Source organism: Glycine soja, chromosome 12 (genome assembly GCF_004193775.1).
Source record: "Glycine soja cultivar W05 chromosome 12, ASM419377v2, whole genome shotgun sequence".
In the NCBI taxonomy this organism is placed as follows: domain Eukaryota; kingdom Viridiplantae; phylum Streptophyta; class Magnoliopsida; order Fabales; family Fabaceae; genus Glycine; species Glycine soja.
Genome location: NC_041013.1, coordinates 21,731,167 through 21,744,728, shown reverse-complemented (window position 1 = coordinate 21,744,728; position 13,562 = coordinate 21,731,167). Strand labels below are relative to the sequence as shown.

At 30.5% G+C, this 13,562-nt stretch overlaps 1 protein-coding gene across 1 annotated transcript; it reads right to left on the bottom strand.

The window, feature by feature from the left end:
- Positions 1-575: 575 nt before the first annotated feature.
- Positions 576-12,064, bottom strand: LOC114379642. The gene is made up of 7 exons (XM_028338329.1): positions 11,782-12,064; positions 11,497-11,679; positions 11,271-11,389; positions 10,924-11,149; positions 10,560-10,757; positions 8,706-8,798; positions 576-794 (listed from the first exon to the last, which is right to left on the bottom strand). The coding sequence occupies exons 4-7, from the start codon at positions 11,119-11,121 to the stop codon at positions 735-737; spliced, it is 549 nt and encodes a 182-aa protein (XP_028194130.1). The 5' UTR covers positions 11,122-11,149; positions 11,271-11,389; positions 11,497-11,679; positions 11,782-12,064; the 3' UTR covers positions 576-734.
- Positions 12,065-13,562: the final 1,498 nt, after the last annotated feature.

Genomic DNA, 13,562 nt, shown 5'->3' with positions numbered 1-13,562 from the left:
CAAGTTTTAGTCATCATGTGCATTTTATACAAGCATAATTTAGTTCTCTGTTATTGAAATTAAGTTCTATTAGTTTGTGTTGTTTTATATCTATATCTTAATTATAATTTTTTTTATAATGAATTAATTATGGTTTATAAAATAAATTGTTTTATAAAATAATTTATAAGAGAAATTGAATATGTTGTCTAGATCTTTTAATCTTTTTTAAAAAAGCATTCTAAGACGGTTATTTGAACAATCGTCTTAGAATATCTACATTCTAAGGCGATTTTTGGAAAATTGTCTTAGAATCCTAAAATTATTTTTTTTTTGTTAAAAAAAATTCTAAGACGGTTTTCTAAAAAATTGAGAAAACCGTCTTAGATTGTAGGCATTCTAAGACGAATTTTTGAAAAATCGTCTTAGAATCCTAAATTTATTTTAATTTTTTTAAAAAAATTATATTTTAAAACGATTATTTTCCTGATAATTGTCTTACAATGTTTAACTTTTCTAAGGCCATTTTTTATGAACCGTCGTAGAAAGTTTTTGACTTTCTACAATGTTAGCTACAAAGATGATTTTTAACCGTCTTTAAATATGCTGTAGAACCGATGTAGAAACATCTTTTTATAGTAGTGTTTGTGTAAATTATATTAGTGGAACATAATTACAATATAATGTTCAAACTTTTTCACACTTATACACACATAACCATCAAACGAGAGGAAGACATTTTCTTTTCTCAAATGCTATTTCACTTGATTTGACTTGATACAATGTCTTGACTTCAATGACTTCCTCTTGGGCACCTACAATTTTTAATTTCACTAAGGGTAAGAAGCAGATAATGGATCAGTGTATTTTTTTAATTGACATAAAGCATAAGAATAAGTTTAGCATAAAGTATGATTGTTTATCATGACTTAACGAACAACTCTGATAAAAGCTGTTTTGGAACTTGCATGGAAGCTAAGAAACTTTAAAGTCTATTTATTTGGACCTTCAAAGATAAGTTATATTCAGGGCCAGCCCTGAGTAATCAGGTTCGACGGCACTAGATCCAAAGTTAAAAGGGATCAATTTTTTTAAAGAAGTTATATTCTTATAATAATTTTTTATATTATTGTATATTATTTTTATAAATAAATTGAAGTTGTTATTTTATTTTATGTTTCTTTTTTATGTGAATTTACTTTTTTAGTTAGTTTTCTTAACATGTTGCAGACATAAATTCATATTGAATGAATTTTTAATTTTTCATATCAACATGTAATTGATATATGATAATAGACTCAAAGTATTTATCTTTTTAACAAGATAAAACACACAAAAATTAAAATTATAAAAGAAACAAAATTAAAATTAGTATATGAATAAAGAATAAAATATATGTAATCTTTAGTATAAAATGATATTTTATAAATAATAGATAACAATGATGGAATCAAAGAATTTTCTTTGTGGGACTAAATATAAAAATAAATTAAATCATAAATATAATTAATATTTTAAAAATATATAAATAAATTAAAATTTTAAAATAAGATAAGTTACATGTGAGTTTATCCAGAATTGATGAAATTCAACAGAATTATGAATGAGTTTCAAAAATATAATATAATCTATTTTAAACTAAATTGCAAGTTTACTAACTTTTGTAGGGAGGAGGATTAAGAGAGACAAACTTCCTCCTTTGCTACTTTATATATAGATATTTATGTGTATGTAATTTTTTTTAAGAAATATAAATTAAATAATAGGAGATAACATAAGAGTAAATTAAATAAAAAATGCGATATATTTTTTTTCAAAATTATTAAAATTATGTTATTGGTCTAGTGAAATAAAATATTTTTTTAATGAAATTATATGTCTATTTTTAAATATTTAAATATAAAAAAAAATCTTATTTAATATTTCGACCGGGTGCATGAAATCTTATTCAATTAAAGTTCAATATATTATGCATGTCACTTAAGTATATTATGATTAATACAAAAGCCAACCTTCTTGTGCCAATAAAGCTCATAAACGAAAAAAGGCCAAGAAAATCTTTACCTTATGTCGAGTAGTGCAGCCACTTTATGTACCACACATTTGCATGAAAAAAAAAATTGAATGTAATTATCATCTTTCTATTTTGTTTGATTTGTAATTTTAGTCTTTTTATTTTAAAAAATACATGATTTTAATTTTCTTATTTCAAAAAAATTGTAATTTTGGTTAAATTTTTAATTTTGTCTATGTTTTATTTCTTTTTTTTAGTCCAATTGAACTCTAAACCTAACATATTCATTTAAGGCATCATAAAGAATGATTTAATTGTAATAAGTTGGTATGTACATTTTGAAAAATAAAATGCTCCATCGGTTTTGAAATTGTGAGACCAAATATTGAATGACTACTAATGGGTGTTAATGACCACTAATGAGTGATAATGACTACTAAATATATTTAAGATGGTAGAATACCTATATACAAATTTTTTCGTATTTTGTTAATGATCTATTTCTCATTTTGTAGTTTGTAACATTATCACAAGTTAAAAATTTTAGTCTAACATTAATTAATTACAAAATAAGAAATAAAAGAAATAAAACAAAGGCAAAATTAAATAATAAGTTAAAATTGTAGATTTTCTAAAATGCTGAGCCAAAATTGTGGGTTTTCTAAAATATGGGGATCAAATGTTTGCATTTTGCAATAGGGGAACCAAAATTGCAGATTTTTTAAAATAAGAGGACTAAATGTCTCAATTTGAAAATGAAGGGATCAAAATTGTGAATTGAATAAAATAGAAGGAACAAAGTTACATTTAAGCAAAAATAAAAAATATCAACATTTGCCTAATGAATGAAGAGTGAAGACCAATTCAATAGAAGTCTTATTCAAAATAAATAAAAGTTATGTTCAATAAAACTAGTTGAAAGCTATAAAGCTAGCTCATAGATGAAAGCTAGCCGGTAGATGAAAGCTGAATTCTAGTAACTAGAAACTGACAAGATAGCTTATTAAATTATAAGTATTCGGTAAAATTAGTTTTTGAAGTGGTTAAAAAGTATAAAATGATAGAAAAATAATAAAATCATGATTTATTTAAAAAGGATACCTAGGAAATTGAATAAATATATTAAGGATAAAAATGAAAAAAAATATAAAAAGTTAGAAGATAGAAGCTAGTGTTTTAAAAAATGCTACTTCAAATAATATATTTAAAAAAATATTAGAAATTACTAAAAATAACTTATTTATACTAAATAGTCAAACAAACTTTATAACTAAAATATGTTGCTAAACATAATTAAAATCATTAGAAGTCTATATCATAAAGAAAAAGAAGGGAAAATGATGGTTAACATGATGACTTGACTTAGGACAGTAAAAAAAATAAATAAAATCACCAGATAATGCTGAAAGCCAACTTATAGTGCCTGTCATAGAAATAAATTCATTAATTTAAACGCATCTTAGTTCTCATTCTGGTTGTCTGAAATTATATTTGACATCATATGTGAACGGCCTTAATTACTTGGCTGTATAGAATTAATAAAGAGAAAAAAAGAACAACAAAAAATGCATCAGATTTTCTTTAACCCAAGTACAAGCAAATAATAGGCCTCAAGTAAACCACACAGGAAAAGAAGGTCGTAATTAAGGAGTGCAGTTATGCTCCCATTCGATTCTTTGAATAACAAAAAAAGGGCAGTTAGAAATATTTAAAGGCTTTCTATAGTATTCAAATCAATTACAATAATTTATGAAATGTCAAGGCAAGGAGGAACTGCAATATTAACATTATTACCTTAAAGGATGAATACTCTTAAAGCTAACTCCAGCTGTAACCAATGTTAGAAGAGGGGGTATACTTGAAGCCCACAAGACAAACACGAGTGTCATACACTCAAACTCAGAAGAAAAATGATAAAATTAAGTGTAGTTTACTTTCAGAAAATACTTATTAACGATTCTTTTTAAACCAAGTATATAATAGAAAATGAAGTGTGTGTTTCTTGCGTACATTGAGTGACAGCTAATACCACTAAGACTTATCATTTATCATACAATGGGGAGGGGGGAAGGTTGTTCTGTGAGCGGAGCATGATAAATAATGTAAAAATTTGAAAATGATAACGTGCATATGGGGAGAATTTTAGCGGGACACTGTAGATAAAAAAAAATCTTATGATGTAATAATGCTAATAGATTAGAGACTAAATGGAACGCATCAATAATGTAGGATGGAAGGATTGTGGAACAAACATTATCCCAAAAAAAGTTGAATTTTATGTATCATATTTTTTTTTTATCAATTCTACACTCTGATTTTTATATAATGATTATGGTTTAACTTTTATACGTGGAGTCTGATGCATATGGATATGGTCCTGTTCATGCAACCAATCCTTAGAATCTTGATTGAAAAATCAATTTTTATACACAAGGATTTCTTTTAAAATCCAAAGCTTCAATTTTTATTTATTGAAATGTTAAACACACAATAATACAAGACTCGCACAACGTTGAACAATCTTGACTAGGATGTGAATGTGGAGAGAGTAGCTGCCAAGAACAGTGTCATAATCACAGTAGAGGATGTTGCTCAAATCTTGTTGAATGTGGTGCAAGTCACCAAAGAAGATGATACAATTCACAACTACCAAGTGCCTAATGATGATTGCTTTGCTCACTTATAGGTTCAATTCAAGTTCTTTGGCTTGTCCCCTAAGGTTGATGGTGTCCTTGGGAGGACTTAGGGATGATTTTGAGAACCCAACAAAGCCTGGTGTGGCAATGCTTGTTGTTAGAGGAGAGGACAAACACAAGACCACCTCTTTGCTTTCTCCAAATTGTGCTTCTTGTGTCTTTTCACAACAAAACTCACATAAGAATGAGCCCACTAAAGTAAGTGCAAAATTAATGGGCACCCTTGATTGCTCCAAGTTTTCTTATGGCTTGGGAATCGTTTGCAAGAAATGACAAATGTTATTGATTATGTTATAGTCTTGGCTAGGTCACTGTCAAAAAATTAATAATCTATGTTCACTGTTAGGAGGTTCAATGTGTTGAAACCTTGTAAAAAATAATGATTGAACACTAGTTGCTTCTTTGTCGTATGAGTCTATTGCTTAGTAGTGTGAGTCTTGTATTAATGTGTATTAAATATTTTCATAAATTATTGGACAATAATTACTTCTTGTACGATCTGTTGCTCAGTGTTAGCAATCTAAAAAACGTTCTCTGGTGGGTGTGTGAAAATCACAATGATTTTTTCTCTCCTTTTTTTTTTCTCTCTCTCTCAATGTTTTGTAACTACTTTTCCCTCACAAACGAGTCTCTCTTTCTCTCTCACCCTAATCTGACCTCTCTCCACTTAAATAAATGAGACAAAATGGGTATTCTCATTGGGCTTTTACTCTACATAAGAAGGGAGTCCAAAAAACCCAACAAATCTCCCCTCACAACTATGTGGAGGTGACTGCCAAACCGATAATCTCACAACAAGCTTCAAACTTCCTTCTTAGTAATGCCTTAGTCATCATATCAACACCCTTCCTTGGACTATAGCCCTTCACCACTAATCTGGCTTTGTACCTCGAGGATGTAGAGTTACTCTCATGCTTCACCCTATAGATCCACCTGTTATCCAAGGCCCTCTTACCCTTAGGTAACTTCACTAAATCAAAAGTGTGATTATCATGTAAGGATTTAATCTCATCCTTCATTGCATTTGGCTACTTTCTCTTTTCTTCACTTTCCATGGCCTCTTTAAAGCACTTAGGTTCTCCATTATCTGTTAGGATCACATACTCATTAGTAGAATACCTCCTAGAAAGTTGTCTCTCCATGTTGGACCTCATGAGTTGAACTTGAGGTGGTTCGGTAGCATCACCATGAATAGGCGGTTCAACTGGTTCAAAATCAGCCACACCATTGTCTTCCTTGGGTGTATATTTCACCTTATCAATGTCTTCAATGGTTTGGTCTTCCATGAATTTCACATCACAACTTTTAACAAGCTTCTTCTCAAGAGGATCATAGAACCTGTAACCAAATTCATTCTCACCATAACTAATGAAGATACACTGCCTTGACTTTGCATCCAACTTGGATCTCTCATCCTTGGGAACATGCACAAAAGCCTTATAACCAAAAACTCTTAAATGATCATACTTCACATTCTTGCCAAACCAAATTTTGTTAGGCACCTCACCATTCAAAGCAACAATAGGACTAAGATTTGGAGTTTATAAGATTATAAATGGGTTCATCTATAAAGTGTCTACATAAAGAAACTTGACATCACACTTTAACCAAAAACTTCAAGGCTCAGGTTTATGGATCTTCTCCTCACTTATACAGTGTTCAACTTTTCCACTTCTACTCAATGTGAGACTTTATGGTCCTTGGTTCGTTAACTTTATCTTCCAATAAATATGATGTGATTCTAAAATTAAATTTGATTCTACCAATTTCTGAAAAGAAGCGCCTACCAAGGACCGAGTGTAGGAAAAAGGGTGTTAAAAAACACACATTGCGGAATAAAATGATCTATTTTGTATTTAAATTATATTATAAACAGATGACATATTAAAAATGTACCTATTGATGAGCTCTTGAAGCATAAAAATTCTTCAATAGTGTGAAGACTCTATGTGTATCCACACTGAGATTGATCTCTATTTGTCAACAACTTTGACAAGTGGAAAAATAAGAATAGAGAAGTGATATTGGGATAATTTCAACGTGCAGCCCAAGGCTCTATCTATAGCACGCTGAGGATACCAAATTTCTGATCTAATCAAAATCGTTATTGATAGTATCATTTTTTTTAAGCTATATTATTTCTTGTTACCTTTTATTGCTAATCATTTAGCAATTAAAATTGAAATAATAATTGGCCAAGTCAAACTTGTATCTAGTCGCCTTTTCAACCCAAATTCCAAATACAAAATCATACATGTTTGTTTCTCTTATTTCACCAAATCTTTCATATTATTTATATTTTCAGTGCTAGCAAACATATAATAATATTCCACCTTTTGAAATTAATTAATCATTTGATCATATTAAATTCTCTAATTTAATTAATCATCAAATATTAAAATAATTTCTTTATCAGAGATTAGAACACTCGTTTGTGTGTGACCTCATAGGTTCAATACTAATGGGGGTAAACTTGACGGTATATCACTACTAAAAAAAGGGCTTTTTACGACGGTTAATAAGTGCATTTAACGACGGTTAATAACCGTTGTTGTTTAAAATGTCGTTAAAATGAAATTGGTTTTTACGACGGTTATTATAACAACCGTCTTTAAATGTAAGAACCTTTCAAAGACGGTTATTAACTAATAACCGTCTTTAAATGCTGTGTCAGCGTTTAGATTCAAAGACAGTTATTAGCTAATAACCGTCTTTGAATTTCGTGTTAGAGTTTACATTCAAAGACGGTTATTAGTTAATAACCGTCTTTGTATGTTGTGTAAGCGTTTAGATTCAAAGACGGTTATTAACTAATAACGGTCTTTGAATGCTGTGTTGGAGTTTATATTCAAAAACGATTATTAGCTAATAACCGTCCTTGTATGTTGTGTCAGCGTTTAAATTCAAAGACGGTTATTAGTTAATAACCGTCTTTAAATGCTGTGTCAGAGGTGACTTTCAAAGACGGTTATTTGCTAATAACCGTCTTTGAACGGTGTGTCAGAATAGACATTCAAAGAAGGTTATTGACTAATAACCGTCTTTGAATGAAATGTCAGAGTTGACTTTCAAAGATGATTATCAGCATTGTACAACACTACAACTAAGCAAAATAGGTAGAGGGAGTTTATAGAGTTCAAAGAAGAAATTTGAAGAGAAAAAAAAATAATCTAGAGAAAAAAATAAAGAAATCAGATAGACTCAGTCATTTGGCTAGATAATTTTATAAGTGATATATGTATCAAATTTAATACACTATGTGCCCAAAACAATATTTACTTGACATGCACAAACACTAATAATTAAAACACAACCTTTAGAAATAAAGGTCAACTTACAATAGAGGAAACATGAGATTACAGACACGGACAAATTTAGGCATTTGATACGGAGTGGATATAGCAAATGCCTAGATTTAATTTATCTAGACCAAAAGAGTTAAGAAGCAGCCCAATTTATTGAGAATCCACTTAATCTAATTAATCCCAACCAAAAATCAACAGTTAACCGAAACTTACTAACTAATTAGACCAACCCAAATAAGTTTAACAAAATAAACAAATTTTTGACTGATAAATGGCTCTCATGGACAATACAATTTTTTTGTCAATTATTTTTTCAACAAGCCTTTGAGACTTCCGATCATATACCTAATGTCAGAAATAAATAAATATTAAAATACAAGATTGACGGGCAGATAAACCTCTCATTAGCTAATAAAAAATAAAAAAGCTTTTTTTTTATCAGTGGAGAAATAAATAAGACCAAACAGAATCAAAACAAAGACAAATTCCGAATTAGCAGATCTCTATTATTTCAACTTAGGCAGTAAACTTGATAGTAATCCAGCATATAGCGTATGATATTTCTATTTTAAAATTTTGAAAGGAAAGAAGCAAAGACATATGATCACTGTATTGTTGTAAGTTGAACGTAGTGAAATTATTATGCAGCATAACTGGTAGAAAGCGTATAATGGCAATATTAAGAGAGAAGGCTTTTAATGCTTTACTCACTTGGTTGGACTCCCAGCCTTTTGCACACCGTGTGATCCTTTCATACCGGTTGCTGAATGAGCCAGAGATCAATATCCGAGCATTATTTCTTGCCTGCCAAGAAGAAAAAGGAGAGAATAAGTGAGGAATTACTAAATAGGTTCATAATTAAACTCAACAAAAATCATAAAAGCATGCAATGAACAGTAATATGTATTTGATACATATACATATTTAATGAGAAAATAATTAAAAGGTACACATATCATCACAAATGATTTTTTTTTACCGTTTTTCGAAGAGGGACAAAAATCTTTTTTTTTTTTTTATCTCATCACAAACTTTTATATTTGATTTGCAGTGATACTGATATTTCTTTGGACACTCAAGTTCTGTCCATTTTCACTTTTAATTATTTAATTAATTTCTAATAAAAAATAAACTAGTGAATATTGACTATTGGATTATATAAAAGATAAATGCACATCACTTTTTTAAGTGATCATGTGAGTACTAGGACTGTGTAAAAAATCCAAAGAACCAAATAAAAAATCTAAACCAAATTAAAAAAAAAATTTAAAATGGTTTTTTAACCCAAACTAATTTATTATTTGGATTTGGATATGGATATGCTGCTACATTTCTTCTAACAGGTTTGGCGCACCAAAATAAACCAATCCAAATTATTCTTAAAATTTAAAACTTAATTTCAAGCAAGAAGAAGAAAAAATATCGTGTGATTTAGAATTACTAGATGTCATATAGACACTAATTAACACTAACTACGTGTCATATTTAATTAACATTTTTTTAGCACAAAACTTTTTCAAAAAATATATACGTAAAATTAGATGCATGATAACTTCCAGGGGAAAAAATTATTGCAACTAGAATGAATGTCTCATTAATGCATGATAACTACATCTGTTGAAACTACAAATATAAGCTAAATGAACTGAATAACTTAAAAAGAAAAAGAGAAACAACTTTCGACAAATAAAAATGCAGTATAAAAATCACAATTGCAAGTTTACATACGGAAGCAAATGTTTTAATAAAAACAAATATAATTTAATCAGGATACAAATTCATCCAATTCTAACTACCATGACGTGCAATACCTCTAGGTGGGTATCAGAAAATTAGTAATACAATATAATTAAATCGCTAAGGGTGGGTTTGGTCATATCTTGATCAGGAGAAGAAGAATAATAGAAGGGTTTCATTATTGAAGTGAAAGCCTAAGTCCCACGCCAAGTGGTCCTGTATGCATATTTACACACGAGCAATTGAAGATAATAGCTACAACCGAAAACAATTCTTAACAAACTGATTGCAATTACTTTTTTTTTAAAAAAAAGCTAAATAAATATTGATCATGCATTTTCAAAAAGAATCTTTAAGACGGAGCAATCACCAAATTTAATAACCATCTTCATTATAAATAAAAGGAACCCAGTGGAAGTTTTTTATTTGCTCTTTTAATAACAGAACTTCAGAGGGTGCTTTGTTCCACAAGCCATTAGTACACCCCTACAGCCTGTGAACACCCTATTTAATAAATTAACTATATAGATTACAACTATTTTATGAATAAAAGCTAATATCTTCAAATGACTATCCCGATGTTTACAGTTCCAATATTTCAAACATTTCTCACTTCATCATTATCTTGCCAGTTGTCATAAACATCTCATTTATCCCACTTTTTTCAAGTATGCATGCATGTGTGCCCTCCTAAATAATTAGAGTTTAGCATTAACTATTACAGTATTAGAAAAGAAATTACTTCATATGAAATGGAATAATTAGTGACTGTTAAAAGGATGATATGAAGAATCACTCAAAAATTCAAACATGTGTGAGATGTCATACCTCCTGAGGTGCAGAAACAGAACCAAAAGAGTTGCAATCCTCAGAACATCCTCTGCTAGATTCATGCAGAGCTCTGATAGATTCTAACTTGTCCATTTCAATGCCCAAGCCATCATTGTCCTCCATGAGGGAAAAGTCAAGCACTCTTTTTGCTGGCTTATAAGATGATGTTGACTTTTGGGTAGGCATGTCCTGGAGCTTAACATCAGAAATGGGCAATAATCTCGCACTTAAAAATTAATAACACACGACAGCTAACGATTTAGATTAAATTGTCAACATGGCATAATTTGTTGCTTTCTATATATATATATAGAAAATAAAATTAACAAGGATAACGACTAAAAATAAAAATAAAAACTACCTCAGGATGCATATCAAAGAAATCAATCAGCTTAGATTTAAAATATCGTCGAAGAGCCAGGTCAGCAGATTCGCCAAAGCAATCTTTCACAACCTCAAATTTCAAGGTGATCTTCATATCAGGCACCATACACAAGCTTTTCTTATCATGAACAAGCACCCTATCTATATACACACTTTTAGGGAGTATATACTTCATCTGCGCAAGATGGGCATGGGAGAATTTCCTGAAAACAAAACACTAAACTCAATTCCTCACCCATCAATCAAAAACTCCAAGAGAATGGCAATTCATAACCATTAATTAATTTAGGGCATTTAAAGAATTTAAAAGAAAAAAACAATCACCTCTTCGAAAGAACTTCAACCTGGCGGCAAACATTTTGAAAATTGGAGCCTTTTTACACAGATACAGCAATCTGAGTGAACAACTCATGTGACCAAACAAATCAGCAAGCGTAGAGTATCTGCAAAAAAGAAAATTAAATAACAACTCAGCTTACAAAAACTAAAAAAGCAAAATTTCTACCAAATTTTAAAGAAAAAATGCAAAGAGCAGAATTAGGGCACACACTTTTCAGGAAGGTTGGTTTGTCCCTCTTTGGATTTGACAGTTAGGGGTTCCTCGTTCTTTTGTGGAGTGGGGCATACGATTGATTCATCAACTGTTTCGAGAACCTTCTCGCACTTGAAATTCGAAGCAATTTTTGACAATTCCTTGCACGCATTTTGTTCCATTCTGCTATAGCGGCGAAAGCTGTAATGAATTGAAGAAAAAACAAACAGTGAATGAATTCGAAAAGATTACAGCGTGGTTGCATTGGAAGGAAACGATGAATTGACGAAGAAAAGCGATTACCTGATGCAAAACCCTAGGTGAGGTGAGTTCACTCTGCTAAACTCGCGAGGGAAAAGTGTATTAAAAAATCTTTTTTTTTTTGGGTGAGTTTACTCTCCCAAACTCAGAGACAGAGAGAGCAATGGAGGAAGTTCGAGCCGTCCACCTCGTCAGGTTCAATGGAAGAACAAGGAAGAGCAATGTTAGAGTGGCTAGGGTTCAATGGAAGAACAAGGAAGAGCCTAGGGTTTAATTGGAAGAACAAGGAAGAGGCTAGGGCTTGAATGCGAGAAGTCGCTAGCTGCTGCACGCTTTGGCTTTTTTTCTCTTTCTAAATTACGACGGGTTTTAGTAAAAACCCGTTGTAAAGTTTATTACATATAACATTCTAAGGCGGTTTTCAAATAACTGTCTTAGAATGTGTCGTAAAATGTATTTTTTATTATAATAATTACAAAAATGCCATTATATCACTTTCTAAAGCGGTTCTTATATAACCGTCGTAGAACAGGTGTCGCAAAAAGCTACTTTTTTAGTAGTGTATGAGATAGGACTAACAAATTAAGATATTCAATACAATATATTAAACGCTTGGACACAACATAAATACAATCTAGAGAAGGGAGAAGGAGAAGGAAGGAAAGAATGAGGAAAGAAGGAGAAAATGATGAAAGGGAGAGACAAAAATGGAGACAAGGAGTTGGGTTTGGGTTTGCTATATGTGGAGAGAAGGAAAAAAGAAAGAAAGAGAGAAACGTATAGTAGAAGCAAGCTAACTAAAAATGGAGGTATAATGTTGTTCAACATCCATAGTTGTCAAGATTCCTAGCTCGGCCAAGTGACCTCATAGCTGTCGGTGGTGTACTGTGCTAGAAAACCCATAAAAATTTAGAAAACGTATTTAAGAAAATTACCATTTTGCCCCTATTTGTGCCAAATGTTAATAATATGTCCAATTTTGTAATTATATTGGTGGTTTTCTTTTATATATAGATAATAGATAATAGATTTGACTAAGACATAAAATCATTTCATTCGGTTGTGAAATGTTAATCAATGACAAACTAAATTATCCATCAAGCATTAGCTCTCCTAAAACAAAGGAAGTGATCCATCTATACCTTCATGAATGATCAGCTTATCACGACTTTACTTCAAATCCTGTCTTCAACATTATTTTCTTTGGTTAAGGTAACGACTAAGAGTATGCTCGAAAATTTGCAAATAAATGACTATTGTAAATGTAATTGGAATTATAAGGATAAAATATTCCAAAAACTTGATATTGCATTTGCTATATAATAGTATTAATTACAGATGTCAATTTAAAACCACACAAGCTTTTTCCTATTAACATTTTTCATCTATACCCAAAAAATTACACTTCTTTTTTATACTTTCTACTCTATAGAAAATTCCAAATTAATGAAAGTAAGTACAATATTTTCCAACATTCCATTCTGCCCTGATTCAAATAAACATAGCCCAATTTTGATAAGAGTAGAATCATATGAAAGACAAAACTTAACAGCTTACTTAGCTGGTCCCCGATCAGAGATATTTCTCCATAATTTTCCCTACTTTTTCCTCAGGGAAAACGAATCACCACCGTCCATCCTCATACACCACCTATATAATATTCTTTCCTTCCTCAATCCTTTTCATTACAAGCTGACGTGGAGGTAGTTGAGACAGTTATCAACCACTCTTTTTTTTGGCGCGAAATACCGTTTTAGCTCAAAACATCTTGTATATAAATCAATCACAGAATCTAAAATCTCAAATTCAACGAATTCATTCAA